Raw genomic sequence first — 18,521 nt, forward strand, 5'->3', positions numbered from 1 at the left:
ATTTGAATAATTTATCCCAGATAATTTTTTTTTCCTGTGTTCTTGTTATAACAACCGGGGGGGGGGTGTTGTTTGTTTGTTTTGACAGAGGCACCAAGCGTTGTTATCGATCCTACCTTGAAGGAAGGTTTAACCGTAAAAGCAGGAGATACAATTACAGTGTCTGCAATTAGTATTCGTGGCAAACCACCTCCAACATCAGCATGGTCAAAAGCTGGAAAAGATTTTAGACCTTCAGAGCTTGTGCACATTGAAACTACACCAACTTCTTCTACTCTAACTGTCAAATATGCAGCCAGAAAAGATTCTGGAGAATACACCATCACTGCAACCAATCCTTTTGGCACTAAGCAGGAGACTGTACATGTGAAAGTTTTAGATGTTCCAGGACCTCCAGGGCCTATTGAGATCAGCAATGTGTCATCAGAAAAAGCGACTCTTACATGGTCACCTCCTGCAGAAGATGGTGGATCACCAGTCAAATCATATGTTCTTGAAAAGAGAGAAACTAGCCGACTGCTCTGGACATTGGTTGCTGAAAATATTGAAAGCTGTAGGCATGTTGTTAGCAAGCTCATTCAAGGAAATGAATATGTTTTCCGTGTCTCAGCAGTAAACCAATATGGCAAGGGTGAACCAGTACAATCAGAACCAGTTAAAATGGTGGACAGATTTGGTACGTAGAACAGACTAAAAAGTTCCACTGTGTTTTTATTAATTTTTGAAGACTTAATTTTTGTTTAACTGTACTTTTTTCTTCCTTATCAGGTCCCCCAGGCCCTCCTGGAAAACCAGAAGCAACAAATGTGACTAAAAATACTGTCACAGTTACCTGGAAAAGGCCGGTAGATGACGGTGGAAGTGAAATCACAGGTTACTATGTGGAGCGAAGAGAAAAGAAAGGTTTAAGATGGGTCAGAGCAACAAAGAAACCAGTTTCAGATCTTAGATGCAAAGTAACCGGTCTCCAGGAAGGAAATGAATATGAATTCCGTGTCAGTGCAGAAAACAGAGCAGGAGTTGGACCACCAAGTGATGCTTCAAACTTAGTCATATGCAAGGATGTTGCATGTTAGTGTCATGCGTTTTCTTTTTTGGGGGTGGGTGAGATAGGTGGGGAGCATATTCAGACAGTGTATGAGTGACTTCCTCTGTAATGTAATGTTTAATCTTTTCCTCACTTTTCAGACCCACCAGGTCCACCTGCAAATCCAAGGGTGACTGATACTACAAAGACAAGTGCATCTTTAGCCTGGGGCAAACCTCACTATGATGGTGGTCTTGACATCACTGGCTATATAGTAGAGCATCAAAAGGAAGGAGAAGAAGAATGGGTAAAAGACACAACAGGGACTGCTTTAAGAATCACTCAGTTTGTTGTTTCTCATCTGCAGACAGGAGCCAAATACAATTTCAGAATCTCTGCCGTGAATGCTGCAGGTGTTGGTGAACCAGCAATAATTCCAAGTGTGGAAATCAAAGACCGGGAAGAGATTCCTGACTTTGAATTAGATGCTGAGCTAAGAAGAACGCTTGTTGTTAGAGCTGGATTAACTATTCGGATTTTTGTGCCAATTAAAGGACGTCCAACTCCAGAAGTTACATGGACAAAAGATGATGTTTCACTCAAAGGACGTGCCAACATTGAAAATACAGACTCTTTCACACTCTTGATTGTCACAGAGTGCACCAGATATGATGCAGGAAAATATGTAATGACTCTTGAAAATGCTGCTGGTAAGAAAACTGGCTTTGTAAATGTAAAAGTCTTGGATACACCAGGTCCACCAATAAACCTTAAGCCTAGAGAAATAACCAAGGATAGCATCACCCTCCAATGGGATATGCCTCTGATAGATGGTGGTTCACGTATAACAAACTATATTGTTGAGAAACGTGAATCAACTCGGAAAGCATATGCAACAGTCACAACCAACTGCCAGAAGTGTTCCTTCAGGATTCCTAATTTGGCTGAGGGGTGTGAATATTATTTCAGAGTGCTGGCTGAAAATGAGTATGGTATTGGTGAACCAGCTGAAACTACAGAACCAGTAAGAGCTTCTGAGGCACCATCCCCACCTGAGAGCCTTAATATTATGGATGTAACACGGAACTCTGTTAGCCTGGCTTGGCCAAAACCAGAACATGATGGTGGCAGCAAGATCACTGGGTATGTAATTGAAGCACAGAGAAAGGGAACCAACCAGTGGGCACATATCACCACTGTAAAAACGCTGGACTGTGTAGTAAAGAATCTAACTGAAAATGAAGAGTATACCTTCCAGGTTATGGCAGTTAACAGTGCTGGAAGAAGTGCCCCAAGAGAAAGCAGGCCAGTTATTATCAAGGAGCAAACGATGCTACCAGAGGTTGACCTCCGTGGTATCTACCAGAAAACAGTCATTGCCAAAGCTGGTGACAATATCAAGATTGAAATCCCTGTACTTGGTCGTCCAAGGCCTACTGTGACTTGGAAGAAAGAAGACCAGATACTTAAGCAAACACAAAGGGTAAATTATGAAAATACTGCAACTGCAACCATACTAACCATCAATGAATGTAAACGAAGTGATAGTGGTCAATATCCACTGTCAGCTAAAAATATTGTTGGAGAAGTTAGTGAAGTAATCACAGTTCATGTTCATGACATACCTGGACCTCCTACTGGACCAATCAAATTCGATGAAATTTCATCTGACTTTCTAACATTCTCATGGGAGCCTCCTTTGAATGATGGTGGTGTACCAATAAGTAACTATATTGTAGAAATGCGTCAAACTGACAGTACCACATGGACAGAACTGGCAACCACAGTGATACGTACTACTTTTAAAGCCACTCGTCTTACTACTGGAGTTGAATATCAGTTCCGTGTCAAAGCTCAAAACAGATATGGAATTGGGCCAGCCATTACTTCAGAGTCTGTAGTTGCCAACTACCCATTTAAGGTACCTGGGCCTCCTGGCACTCCTCAGGTGATTGCAGTCACCAAAGAAACCATGACCATTAGCTGGAATGAGCCAGTTACTGATGGTGGGAGTCCAATTCTGGGATATCATGTTGAAAGAAAAGAACGAAATAGCATTCTTTGGCAGACTGTAAGTAAAATGCTGGTATCAGGCAATATCTTTAAATCAACTGGACTTACTGATGGCATTGCATATGAATTCCGTGTTATAGCAGAAAATCTGGCTGGAAAGAGTAAGCCAAGCAAGCCATCTGAGCCTGTGTTTGCCCTAGACCCAATAGATCCACCTGGTAAGCCAATACCTCTGAACATTACCAGACATGCAGTTACACTGAAGTGGACTAAACCAGAATATAATGGAGGTTTTAAGATAACCGGCTATACCGTTGAAAAGAGAGACCTTCCTAATGGCCGTTGGCTGAAGGCTAATTTCAGCAATATACTAGAGACTGAATTCACTGTAAGCGGTTTGACAGAAGATGCTGCCTATGAATTCCGTGTGATTGCTAGGAATGCTGGTGGGGCTGTTAGTCAGCCCTCTGAGCCATCAGATGCAATAACTTGCAGAGATGACATTGAAGCACCAAAGATAAGGGTGGATGTTAAATACAAAGACACCTTAGTGCTGAAAGCAGGTGAAGTTTTCAGACTTGAGGCTGATGTTTCAGGTCGCCCTCCACCAACTATGACATGGACTAAAGGAGAAAGAGAACTTGAAGACACAGCAAAATTAGAAATAAAAACAGCAGATTTCTCTACTGTTCTTATCAATAAAGATTCTTCAAGAAGAGATGGAGGTGCCTACACACTTACTGCAACAAATCCTGGTGGCTTTGCCAAGCATATCTTCAATATTAAAGTTCTTGATAGACCTGGTCCCCCAGAAGGGCCTTTGACTGTGTCTGAAGTCACTGCAGAAAAATGTGTGCTGTCATGGCTACCTCCACTGGATGATGGAGGAGCAAAGATTGACCATTATGTGGTTGAAAAACGTGAAACTAGTAGGTTGGCATGGACAGCTGTAGCCACAGAAGTTCCATTAACTAAACTGAAGGTTACTAAGCTGTTGAAGGGCAATGAGTACGTGTTCCGTGTTATGGCTGTTAACAAATATGGAGTTGGTGAGCCTCTGGAATCAGAGCCTGTTCTTGCAGTAAATCCATATGTGCCACCTGATCCACCTAAAACACCTGAAGTTACAGCAATTACAAAAGATTCTATGGTGGTCTGTTGGGGCCATCCTGATTCTGATGGTGGGAGCCCAATAACTAACTATATTGTGGAACGTCGAGATAGGGCTGGACTACGGTGGGTGAAATGTAACAAACGGGTTGTTACTGACTTACGTTACAAAGTGTCTGGACTGACAGAGGGCCATGAATATGAATACAGAGTCATGGCTGAAAATGCTGCTGGAGTCAGTGAGCCAAGCCCAACCAGTCCATTCTATAAAGCTTGTGATACAGTATTTAAGCCTGGTCCCCCAGGTAATCCTCGCGTTCTGGATAGCAGCAAGTCCTCAATTACAATAGCATGGAACAAACCAATATATGATGGTGGCTCAGAGATCACAGGCTACATGGTTGAGATTGCACTACCTGAAGAAGATGAGTGGAAGATTGTAACTCCACCAGTAGGTCTAAAGGCCACTTCTTTTACCATCACTGACCTGAAAGAAAATCAAGAGTATAAAATACGGATATATGCTATGAATTCTGAAGGTCTTGGAGAACCTGCTCTTGTTCCTGGGACTCCAAAAGCTGAAGAAAGAATGCTACCTCCAGAGATTGAACTTGATGCAGAATTACGTAAAGTTGTCACTATTAGAGCTTGCTGTACTCTAAGACTCTTTGTCCCAATTAAAGGAAGACCAGCACCTGAAGTAAAATGGACAAGAGAACATGGGGAATCTTTGGACAGAGCAAGCATTGAATCAACAAGCTCTTATACTCTACTTATTGTTGAAAACGTAAATAGATTTGATAGTGGCAAATACATACTGACAATTGAAAACAGCTCAGGTTGTAAGTCAGCATTTGTGAATGTCAGAGTTCTTGATACCCCAGGGGCACCTCAAGATTTGAAAATAAAAGAAGTTACAAAATCATCAGTTACACTGACATGGGAGCCTCCTCTCATAGATGGTGGCTCTAAAATAAAAAATTACATTGTTGAAAAGCGTGAATCAACAAGAAAAGCTTATTCAACTGTTAATGCAAATTGCCACAAGACCAGCTGGAAGGTTGATTCACTGCAAGAAGGCTGCAACTACTACTTCAGAGTCCTAGCTGAAAATGAGTATGGAATAGGCCTTCCAGTTGAAACTTCAGAATCTGTGAAAGTATCAGAAAGACCACTTCCACCAGGAAAGATAACTTTGTTGGATGTGACAAGAAATAGTGTATCCTTATCTTGGGAAAAACCTGAACATGATGGTGGTAGCAGAATTCTGGGCTACATTGTAGAAATGCAAAGCAAAGGCAGTGAAAAGTGGTCAACTTGTGCTACAGTAAAAGCTACTGAAGCCACTATCACAGGATTGATCCAAGGTGAAGAATACACCTTCCGTGTTTCAGCTCAGAACGAGAAAGGTATCAGTGATCCTCGTCAACTGGGTATACCAGTTGTTGCAAAAGATCTTGTGATTCCACCAGCTTTCAAGCTACTGTTTACCACTTTCAGTGTTCTAGCAGGAGAGGACTTAAAGGTTGATGTTCCTTTTGTTGGTCGACCCAAACCAACAGTGGTTTGGCATAAAGATGATGTGGCACTGAAGCAGACTACAAGAGTAAATGCAGAAAGTTCAGAAAATAACACAGTGTTAACAATAAAAGAAGCATGCAGAGAAGATGTGGGGACATACTTAGTTAAACTTACAAACTCTGCAGGTGAAGCAACTGAGACCCTAAATATTGTAGTCCTTGACAAGCCAGGACCTCCAACTGGACCAGTAAAAGTAGATGAAGTAACAGCAGATAGTATTACCATTTCCTGGGAACCACCCAAGTATGATGGTGGTAGCTCTATCAATAATTACATCGTAGAAAAAAGAGACACTTCCACTACCACTTGGCAGATTGTGTCAGCTACTGTTGCAAGAACAACTATAAAAGCATGTCGATTAAAGACTGGCTGTGAATATCAGTTCAGAATTGCAGCTGAGAACAGATACGGGAAGAGTACCTATCTCACTTCAGAGACAATCATAGCGCAATACCCATTTAAAGTTCCTGGTCCACCTGGAACACCTTTTGTAACAAATGTCTCAAAAGACAGCATGGTGGTACAGTGGCATGAACCAGTCAATGATGGTGGTAGCAAGATCATTGGGTATCACTTGGAGCGCAAAGAAAGAAACAGCATTCTGTGGGCTAAACTGAATAAAACACCTATTCCAGATACCCAATTTAAGACAACTGGCCTTGACGAAGGTCTTGAATATGAGTTCAGAGTTTATGCAGAAAACATAGTGGGCATTGGAAAGGCAAGTAGAGCATCTGAATGCTATACTGCACATGACCCATGTGATCCTCCAGGTCGTCCAGAACCTATAATTGTCACAAGAAGCTCAGTAACACTTCAGTGGAAGAAACCTGTATATGACGGTGGAAGTAAGATCACAGGCTACGTTGTTGAAAAGAAGGAGCTACCTGATGGTCGCTGGATGAAAGCAAGCTTTACAAATGTCATTGATACCCAATTTGAAGTAACTGGTCTAGTTGAAAACCAGAGGTATGAATTCCGTGTTATAGCGCGAAATGCTGCAGGTGTTTTCAGTGAACCATCTGAGAGCTCAGGGGCAATTACAGCAAGAGATGAAGTAGAACCACCTCAGATAAGTATGGATCCGAAATACAAAGACACTATTGTAGTGCATGCTGGCGAGTCATTCAAGCTTGACGCTGATGTTCATGGCAAACCAATACCTTCCATTCAATGGTTAAAAGGTGATCATGAGCTGACAAACACTGCTCGTATGGAAATAAAAAGTACTGATTTTGCAACAAGCCTTAGTGTGAAAGAAGCCATTAGAGTTGACAGTGGTCAGTATGTACTACTGGCAAAGAATGTTGCAGGTGAAAAGAAAGTTCCTGTCAACATCAAAGTTCTTGACAGACCTGGACCACCAGAAGGACCTGTTGAGATTACGGGCGTTACTGCTGAAAAATGCGTGCTGTCATGGAAACCCCCGCTACAAGATGGTGGCAGTGATATTTCGCACTATGTTGTAGAAAAAAGGGAAACCAGTCGCTTGGTGTGGACGATTGTTGACTCAAATGTGCAAACCCTAAATTGCAAAGTTACAAAACTTTTAGAAGGAAATGAATATATTTTCCGCATCATGGCAGTAAATAAATATGGCGTTGGTGAACCCCTCGAGTCTGAACCAGTACTCGCAAAGAACCCATTCGTAGTGCCCCTTCCACCAAAGGCACCAGAAGTCACAGCCATTACCAAGGATTCTATGATAGTTGTATGGGAAAGGCCAGCCTCAGATGGAGGTAGCGAAATCCTAGGCTACGTCCTTGAAAAACGAGATAAGGAAGGTATTCGCTGGACAAGATGTAACAAACGCCTGATAAGTGAATTGCGATACAGAGTGACTGGGCTTATAGAAAATCATGATTACGAGTACAGAGTTTCAGCTGAAAATGCTGCTGGTCTTAGTGAACCAAGCCTACCTTCCACTTACTACAAAGCATGTGATCCTATTTACAAGCCAGGTCCACCCAATAATCCTAAAGTTGTGGATGTTACAAGATCTTCAGTTTTCCTTTCATGGGGTAAACCTATCTACGATGGTGGCTCTGAAATTCAAGGATACATTGTGGAAAAATGCGATGTAAGTGACGGTGAATGGGCAATTTGTACCCCTCCAACTGGAATTAAGAATACTCACATGGAAGTAGAAAAATTGGTGGAAAAACATGAATACAAATTCCGCATATGTGCAGTTAATAAAGCAGGAGTTGGAGAGCATGCAGATGTTCCCAGTTCTGTTATTGTGGAAGAAAAGATGGAGGCACCAGATCTTGACCTGGACATGGAATTACGGAAGATTGTAAATGTGAGGGCAGGAGGTTCCTTGAGACTGTTTGTTCCCATCAGAGGTCGTCCAACACCTGAAGTAAAATGGGGTAAAGCAGATGGTGAGATCAGAGAGGCAGCTACTATTGATACCACTAGCAGCTTTACTTCCCTTGTTCTAGACAATGTTAACAGATTTGATACTGGAAAGTATACTCTGACTTTAGAAAACAGCAGTGGAACAAAGTCTGCCTTTGTCAGTGTAAGAGTACTGGATACCCCAAGTGCACCCGTTAATTTAAAAATCAGAGAGATCACTAAAGACTCTGTTTCACTTTCATGGGAGCCTCCTCTCTTGGACGGTGGAGCAAAAATAAAGAACTATATTATTGAAAAGCGTGAAGCAACAAGAAAGGCATATGCAGCTGTTGTAACAAACTGCCACAAGACTTCATGGAAAGTAGATCAACTTCAGGAGGGCTGCTATTACTTCTTTAGAATCTCTGCTGAGAATGAATATGGAATTGGCCTCCCTGCGGAAACCAGTGACCCAATTAAAGTTGCTGAAGTTCCACAGCCTCCTGGGAAAATAACAGTGAATGATGTCACGAGAAACAGTGTCTCGCTAAGCTGGGAAAAACCTGAACACGATGGTGGCAGCAAAATCATACAATACATTGTTGAAATGCAAGCAAAGGGCAGTGACAAGTGGTCAGAGTGTGCTCGTGTGAAAACTCTTGAAGCAGTTATTACTAACCTAACTCAAGGGGAAGAATATCTTTTTAGAGTAATGGCTGTAAATGAAAAGGGTAAGAGTGATCCTAGAGCACTTGCAGTTCCAATAGTTGCCAAAGACCTGGTGATCGAACCTGATGTAAGACCTGCTTTTCACAGTTATAGTATCCAAGTGGGACAAGATCTGAAAGTAGAAGTACCAATTGCAGGTCGACCTAAACCAACTGTTACCTGGGTAAAAGATGGCCAGGCACTAAGGCAGACAACAAGAGTCAATGTTAGTGATTTGACTGATCTCACTATATTGAATATTAAAGAAACTAGCAAAGAAGACAGTGGCACTTATGAAATCACTGTGGCTAATGTTGTTGGGCAAAAGTCTGCCTCTATTGAAATTATAACTCTAGACAAACCTGACCCTCCCGTAGGACCTGTGAAGTTTGATGAAGTAAGTGCAGAAAGTATTACCTTATCATGGAATCCCCCAGCATACACGGGTGGCTGCCAAATCACCAACTATGTTGTTCACAAGAGAGATACAACAACCACAGTATGGGAAACAGTTTCAGCTACTGTTGCAAGAACTACACTGAAGGTGACTAAACTGAAAACTGGTTCAGAATACCAGTTCAGAATATTTGCTGAGAACAGGTATGGGCAGAGCTTTGCACTGGAATCTGTGCCAGTTGTAGCACAGTACCCCTACAAGGAGCCAGGACCTCCTGGCACACCATTTGTGACAATAGTTACAAAAGACTCCATGGTTGTACAGTGGCATGAACCAATAAATGATGGTGGCAGTAGAGTGCTGGGCTACCACCTTGAAAGAAAGGAGAAAAACAGCATTTTATGGGCTAAAGTGAACAAGACTATTATTCAGGACACAACTTTTAAGACAACTAACCTTGAAGAAGGAATTGAATACGAGTTTCGAGTTTCTGCAGAAAATATTGTTGGTGTAGGCAAAACAAGTAAAGTTTCTGAGTGCTATGTAGCTCGTGACCCATGTGATCCTCCAGGTCGCCCGGAAGCTATAATAATAAAAAGAAGCTCTATTACTCTACAGTGGACCAAACCAGAATATGATGGTGGAAGTAAGATTACTGGTTATATTGTAGAGAAACGTGACTTGCCAGATGGTCGCTGGATGAAAGCTAGCTTCACAAATATAATTGAAACTCAGTTCACTGTAACAGGTCTTACTGAAGACCAAAGATATGAATTTAGAGTAATTGCAAAGAATGCTGCAGGTGCAGTAAGCAAACCTTCAGACAGTACAGGACCAATAACAGCAAGGGACGAAGTTGAACTTCCACGAATTTCAATGGATCCAAAGTACAGAGAGACAATTGTTGTAAATGCTGGTGAAACATTCAAACTTGAGGCTGACGTTCATGGAAAGCCACTACCAACCATTAAGTGGTACAAGGGAGATAAAGAGCTTGAGGAAACTGCTCGATATGAAATAAAGAATACAGATTTCAGTGCATTAATAATTGTAAAAGATGCTATCAGAGTTGATGGTGGACAGTACATTTTAGAAGCCTCTAATGTTGCAGGAACAAAGACAGTACCAGTAAATGTAAAAGTCCTGGACAGGCCAGGACCTCCAGCAGGCCCAGTCCAAGTGACAGGAGTTACGGCTGAAAAATGTTCATTGGCATGGGCTCCTCCTCTTCACGATGGTGGCAGTGATATTTCTCATTACATTGTAGAGAAGAGAGAAACTAGTCGCCTAGCGTGGACTGTTGTTGCTTCAGAGGTTTTACCTACAATGCTGAAAGTAACAAAACTCTTGGAAGGAAATGAATATGTTTTCCGTATTATGGCAGTTAACAAATATGGGGTTGGTGAGCCATTAGAATCTGTGCCAGTAATGATGAAAAATCCATTTGTGGTTCCTGGACCACCAAAGGCCTTGGAAATTACCAACATTACAAAGGATTCTATGACTGTCTGCTGGAGCCGGCCAGAGAGTGATGGAGGTAGTGAAATCATAGGTTACATTGTAGAAAAGAGAGATCGAGCAGGCATCAGATGGATAAAATGCAATAAACGCCGAATTACAGATTTGCGATTAAGAGTTACAGGATTAACAGAGGATCATGAATATGAATTCAGAGTTTCTGCTGAAAATGCTGCTGGAGTGGGTGAGCCAAGCCAAGTTTCTCCTTACTTTAAAGCTTGTGACCCCATGTTCAAGCCTGGCCCACCTACAAATGCCCATGTTGTGGATACCACCAAAAGTACAGTTACACTTGGTTGGAGTAAACCTATTTATGATGGTGGTTGTGACATCCAGGGATACCTTGTAGAAATCTGTAAAGCAGATGAAGATGAGTGGTCACTTGTTACTCCACAGACAGGTGTACGTGCCACTCGATTTGAAATCAAAAAGCTTACCGAACATCAAGAATATAAACTACGAGTATGTGCCCTCAACAAGGTTGGTGTAGGAGAGGCTGCAACAGTTCCTGGTACTATTAAACCAGAAGACAAACTTGAAGGTCCAGAACTTGATATTGATTCAGAGTTAAGGAAAGGGATAGTGATTAGAGCTGGCGGGTCTGCTAGGATTCACATACCATTCAGGGGACGACCAACACCTGATATCACGTGGTCTCGAGAAGAAGGTGAATTCACAGAAAAAGTTCAGATTGACAAAGGCACAAACTACACACAACTTTCAATTGACAACTGTGATAGAAATGATGCTGGAAAATACATTCTTAAGTTGGAGAACAGCAGCGGTTCTAAATCTGCGTTTGTTACAGTAAAAGTCCTGGACACACCAGGACCACCACAAAACCTAGTGGTAAAGGATATAAAGAAGGATTCTGCTGTGTTATCTTGGGAACCACCCATTATCGATGGTGGTGCAAAGGTAAAGAACTATGTAATAGACAAGCGTGAGTCAACCAGGAAGGCATTTGCAAATGTAAGTGCTAAGTGTGGCAAGACAAGTTTTAAAGTTGAAAATCTTACAGAAGGTGCAATTTATTACTTCAGAGTTATGGCTGAAAATGAATTTGGAATTGGTGTTCCAGCTGAAACCACAGATGCCGTCAAAGCCTCAGAGCCACCTCTGCCTCCTGGGAAAGTAACACTCACTGATGTGACTCAGAGAAGTGCATCACTTACATGGGAAAAACCTGAACATGATGGAGGTAGCAGAATTTTGGGATACATTGTTGAAATGCTGCACAAAGGAACAGAAAAATGGAATGTTGTCAGTGAGACCAAAACATGCAATGCAGTTGTGTCTGGTTTGAGTTCAGGACAGGAATATCAATTTCAAGTAATTGCCTACAATGAAAAAGGTAAAAGTGATCCCAGAGCACTTGGAATTCCTGTGATAGCTAAAGACTTGACTATTGAGCCAAGTTTCAAACTGATGTTTAATACATACAGTGTACAAGCTGGAGAAGATCTGAAGGTTGAAGTACCATTTATAGGTAGACCCAAACCTACTATTACTTGGACAAAAGATGAGCAGCCACTGAAACAGACAACCAGATTACATATTGAGGATACGTCAACATCAACTATCTTACATATTAAAGAAAGCAACAAGGAAGACTTTGGTAAATATACAGTAACAGCAACAAATGCAGCAGGTACAGCAACAGAGCACCTGAGCATAATTGTACTGGAAAAGCCTGGCCCACCACGAGGACCTGTCCGCTTTGATGAAGTTAGCGCAGACTTTGTTGTTTTTTCATGGGATCCACCTGATTTTACTGGTGGCTGTCAGATAAGCAACTATATAGTAGAAAAGCGTGACACAAGCACTACTACGTGGAATATTGTGTCAGCAACTGTTGCAAGAACAACTATCAAAGCAACAAAGCTTAAAACAGGTTCTGAATACCAGTTCAGGATTTCTGCTGAAAATAGATATGGGAAGAGCTCTCCTCTGGATTCTAAACCAGTTGTTGTACAATATCCCTACAAGGTGCCTGGGCCACCTGGAACCCCATTTGTAACAGAAACTTCCAAGGATCATATGATTGTACAATGGCATGAACCAGTTAATGATGGAGGAAGCAAAGTTCTTGGCTACCATCTTGAACGTAAAGACAAGAACAGCATTCTTTGGACAAAACAGAACAAGTCACTCATTGCAGACACCAAATATAAAACAGATGGCCTTGAAGAAGGTCTTGAATATGAGTTCAGAGTTTCTGCTGAAAACATTGTTGGCATTGGCAAAGTCAGCAAAGTATCAGAATTGTATGTTGCACGAGATCCTTGTGACCCACCTGGCCGCCCAGAGGCCATTGCTGTTACAAGAAATAATATCACACTGAAGTGGAAAAAACCAGAATATGATGGTGGAAGCAAAATAACTGGATATATTGTAGAAAAGAAAGAACTACCGGATGGTCGCTGGATGAAAGCCAGCTTTACAAATGTGTTGGAAACTGAATTTACTGTAAGTGGTCTTGTTGAAGACCAACGATATGAATTCAGAGTAATTGCAAGAAATGCTGCAGGTTGCTTGAGTGAACCATCTGAAAGCACAGGACCCATTACTGCCAGAGATGAAATTGAAGCACCAGGGGCTTCACTGGATCCTAAATACAAAGATGTCATTGTTGTTCATGCTGGAGAAACCTTTGTTCTTGAAGCTGATATCCATGGCAAACCTATTCCTGACATTACATGGTCAAAAGACGGTAAAGACCTTGAAGAAGCAACTGCAAGAATGGAAATTAAATCTACCATTCAGAAAACAACTCTTACCGTCAAAGACTGTATAAGAGTAGACGGAGGTCACTATACTCTTAACCTCAAAAATGTTGGTGGCACAAAATCTATACCAATCACTGTAAAAGTGCTTGACAGGCCAGGACCTCCAGAAGGACCTTTGAAGGTTACAGGTGTCACTGCAGAAAAATGCTACTTGGCATGGGCTCCGCCTTTACATGATGGTGGTTCTAGTATCTCACATTATATCCTTGAGAAGAGGGAGACAAGCAGGCTTTCATGGACACAAGTAGCAACAGACGTGCAGGCTCTTAACCACAAAGTAACCAGACTCCTTGCTGGGAATGAATACATTTTCCGTGTAATGGCAGTGAACAAATATGGAACTGGAGAATCCTTGGAGTCTGAGCCAATTGTGGCTCGTAATCCATACAAACCCCCTGGTCCTCCTTCAACACCTGAAGTTTCAGCAATCACAAAAGATTCTATGGTGGTAACATGGGGTCGCCCAGAAGACAATGGGGGAGCTGAAATTGAAGGTTACATACTTGAAAAACGAGATAAAGATGGTATCCGGTGGACCAAATGCAATAAGAAAAGGCTGACAGACTTGCGATTCAGAGTAACAGGTCTCACCGATGGGCATTTCTATGAGTTTAGAGTTTCTGCTGAAAATGCTGCAGGGGTAGGGGAACCCAGTGAGCCATCCATTTTCTATCGTGCTTGTGATGTATTATATCCACCAGGTCCACCAAGCAATCCAAAGGTTACTGACACTTCCAGATCATCAGTTTCCCTTGCCTGGAGCAAGCCCATTTATGATGGCGGTGCTCCAATTAAGGGATATGTAGTAGAAGTAAAAGAAGCTGCTGCTGATGAATGGACTACCTGCACCCCACCAACAGGCCTACAAGCAAAACAGTTCACCATAACAAATCTTAAAGAGAACCAGGAGTATAACTTCCGCATCTGTGCCATCAACTCAGAAGGAGTAGGGGAACCTGCTACTATACCTGGTACAGTCGTAGCGGCTGACAAGATTGAACCTCCTGAAATTGAACTTGATGCAGATCTTAGAAAAGTAGTCACTGTACGTGCTAGTGGTACGTTACGCCTGTTTGTTACCATCAAAGGAAGACCAGAACCTGAAGTTAAATGGGAGAAAGCAGAAGGAACAATTAGTGAGCGAGCTCAGATTGAAGTCACCAGTTCCTATACAATGCTGGTCATTGACAATGTGAATAGATTTGACAGTGGTAGATACAATCTTACTTTAGAGAACAACAGTGGCACAAAATCAGCTTTTGTTAATGTGAGGGTGCTTGATACACCTAGTGCACCTATAAATCTGACAATCAGAGAAGTGAAGAAAGATTTTGTAACATTAGCCTGGGAACCACCACTTATTGATGGTGGAGCTAAAATTACCAATTATGTAGTTGAAAAGCGAGAATCCACAAGAAAGGCATATGCTACAATTACAAACAACTGCACTAAAAATTCTTTCAAAATTACTCAACTACAAGAAGGATGTAGTTATTACTTCCGTGTTCTAGCTGTAAATGAATATGGGGTTGGCTTACCAGCAGAAACACCTGACCCAATTAAGGTTTCTGAACCACCTTCTCCACCTGCAAAGGTTGTTCTTGTTGATGTGACCCGTAACTCTGCTTCAATTAAATGGGAAAAGCCAGAGAGTGATGGTGGCAGTAAAATTACTGGTTATATAGTAGAAATGCAAACTAAAGGAAGTGTAAAATGGAGTGCATGTACACAGGTGAAAACATTAGAAGCAACAATAACAGGCTTAAGTATGGGAGAAGAGTACAGTTTCAGAGTGATTGCTGTTAATGAAAAAGGAAAAAGTGATCCAAGAGAACTTGGTGTCCCAGTCATTGCAAAAGATATTGAAATCCAGCCATCTGCTGAGCTCCTTTTCAACACATTCACTGTGAAAGCTGGAGATGATCTTAAGATCGATGTGCCATTCAGAGGGCGACCTTTGCCAACTGTTAGCTGGAAGAAGGATGGAAATCCCTTAAAAGAGACAACCAGGGTAAATGTGCAGACATCAAAGACTTCAACTTCACTGTCCATCAAGGAAGCTTCAAATGAAGATTTGGGACATTATGAATTACATCTTTCAAATACTGCTGGATCAATAACAGCTTCTTTAACTGTAGTTGTCCTTGACAGACCAGGACCACCAACTGATGTGCATATTGATGAAGTTAGTGCTGATAGTGTAACTCTGTCTTGGAAACCTCCAGCGTATGATGGTGGGTGCCATATTAGCAACTACATTGTGGAGAAGAGAGAAACTACCACAACAACGTGGGATGTAGTATCTGCAGCAGTTGCAAGAACGTCAATTAAAGTAGCTCGACTTACCACTGGTTCTGAATATCAGTTTCGTATTTGTGCAGAAAACCGCTATGGGAAAAGCACTTACGCTAATTCTCCTTCTGTTGTGGCAGAGTATCCATTTAAGCCTCCAGGACCACCTGGAACTCCTCATGTGGCACATGCAACTAAAGCTTTCATGATTGTAACTTGGCAGGTACCTGTTAATGACGGAGGTAGCAGAGTACTAGGATATCACTTGGAGTGTAAAGAAAGAAGCAGCATTCTTTGGACAAAAGTCAACAAGAGCCTTATACCTGATACACAAATGAAAGTTACAGGTCTTGATGAAGGACTGCTGTATGAATATCGTGTGTATGCTGAAAACATTGCTGGAATAGGCAAATGCAGTAAATCATGTGAACCAGTTGCTGCAAGAGATCCATGTGATCCTCCTGGTCAACCAGAAGTTACTAATATTACAAGAACATGTGTCTCACTGAAGTGGACTAAACCAGAATATGATGGTGGAGCTAAAGTAACAGGATATATTATTGAACGCAGAGAGATACCAGATGGTCGTTGGCTAAAGTGTAATTTTACTAATGTGCAAGAAACATACTTTGACATATGTGGACTTACAGAAGACCAGCGATATGAATTCCGTGTGATTGCAAAGAACGCTGCTGGACTCTTCAGTCAGCCATCTGAATCAACTGGACCTGTAACTGTAAAAGATGATGTAGAGGCTCCAAGAATTATGATGGATGCCAAATTCAGGGATGTAGTTGTGAAAGCTGGAGAAGTGTTTAAAGTTAATGCTGATATTGCAGGACGGCCAATACCAGTGATTTCATGGACAAAGGATGGCAAAGAGCTTGAAGGAAAAGCTAGAGTTGAAATAGCCTCAACAGATCACACTACTGCAATAACCATTAAGGACTGTATTCGAGGTGATTCAGGGCAGTATGTACTAACATTACAAAACATTGCAGGAACAAGATCTTTGGCAATTAACTGCAAAGTACTTGATAGACCTGGCCCACCTGCAGGCCCATTAGAAATAAATGGGCTTACTGCTGAAAAGTGCCATTTATCTTGGGGACCTCCTCAAGAAAATGGTGGTGCAGATATTGATTATTATATTGTAGAAAAGCGTGAGACCAGCAGAATTGCATGGACAATTTGTGAAGGCGAGCTTAGAACAACATCCTGTAAAGTGACAAAACTACTGAAGGGTAATGAGTATATTTTCAGAGTGATGGGAGTTAACAAATATGGTGTTGGTGAGCCTCTAGAAAGTGTTGCTGTCAAAGCCCTAGACCCATTTACGGTTCCAAGTCCACCTACATCTTTAGAGATCACCAGTGTGAGCAAAGACTCAATAACTCTGTGCTGGGCAAGACCCGAGTCTGATGGAGGCAATGAGATCTCTGGCTATGTAATTGAAAGGCGTGAGAAGACTAGCCTAAGATGGATTCGTGTAAACAAAAAGCCAGTATATGATTTAAGAGTGAAATCATCTGGTCTCCGTGAAGGATGTGAATATGAATTCCGGGTTTATGCCGAAAATGCTGCTGGCCTCAGTCTTCCAAGTGAAACCACACCATTAATTCGGGCAGAAGATCCAATCTTCTTGCCATCTCCCCCATCTAAACCTAAGATTATGGATTCTACAAGGTCAAATATCACAATTGGGTGGACAAAGCCACTGTTTGATGGAGGTGCTCCAGTAACAGGATACACAGTTGAATACAAGAAAACTGATGAAACTGACTGGACGACTGCTATTCAGAACTTAAGAGGTACTGAATATACCATAACTGGATTAGTATCAGGCTCTGAATATGTCTTTAGAGTGAAATCCATTAACAAAATTGGTGTCAGTGAACCAAGTGATGTCTCAGAACCTCAGGTGGCAAAAGACAGAGAAGAAGAACCTGCCTTTGATATTGACAGTGAAATGCGGAAGACTTTAATTGTAAAGGCTGGTGGATCATTCACAATGACTGTTCCTTTCAGAGGCAAACCAGTCCCAAATGTAACATGGAACAAACCAGACACTGATCTCCGTACACGAGCAAGCATTGATACTTCAGATAATTGCACATCTCTTACTATTGAAAAAGCAACAAGAAATGACTCTGGAAAATACACATTAACATTGCAAAACATCCTGAACACTGCTACCTTGACGTTAGTTGTCAAAGTTCTTGATACTCCTGGCCCACCATCTAATATTGCAGCAAAAGACATAACTAAGGAATCTGCTGTGTTATCTTGGGATGTTCCTGAAAATGATGGTGGAGCACCTGTGAAGAACTATGTTATAGAAAAACGAGAAGCTAGCAAGAAAGCGTGGGTCACTGTGACAAACAATTGTCATCGTCTGTCCTACAAAGTGACTGGCTTGCAAGAAGGTGCCATCTACTACTTCCGGGTTTCTGGAGAAAATGAGTATGGTGTTGGAGTGCCTTCTGAGACCAAGGAGGGAACAAAAATAACAGGTGTGTTTTACTAAGAAAAATACTTGTTAATATTTAAAGCAATGTGTGTTTTAAAATTTTTATTTCAAAATAATATAAAAAACATTAAACCTGTTCACAGTAAAAAAGATAATTTTGTGGTAGGCATGTCTGTGGTTTTACAAATGAAATGAATTTTAAATTTTGCTTGCATTTTACCTGAAATGTTTTTAATATACAAATTCATTTAAAAACACATTTTCTCAATCCAG

The 18,521-nt window shown here is 41.6% G+C and overlaps 1 protein-coding gene across 1 annotated transcript in view; it reads left to right on the forward strand.

The window, feature by feature from the left end:
* Positions 1–18,521, forward strand: part of LOC104462808 (titin-like) — a 110,036-nt gene that overhangs the window by 62,974 nt on the left and 28,541 nt on the right. Inside the window, 3 exon segments of the mRNA XM_010074919.1 lie at positions 89–676; positions 769–1,071; positions 1,189–18,291. Of these exon segments, the coding sequence (XP_010073221.1) occupies positions 89–676; positions 769–1,071; positions 1,189–18,291 (17,994 nt within the window).

Source organism: Pterocles gutturalis, unplaced genomic scaffold, assembly GCF_000699245.1.
Source record: "Pterocles gutturalis isolate BGI_N339 unplaced genomic scaffold, ASM69924v1 scaffold51227, whole genome shotgun sequence".
NCBI lineage: Eukaryota > Metazoa > Chordata > Aves > Pterocliformes > Pteroclidae > Pterocles > Pterocles gutturalis.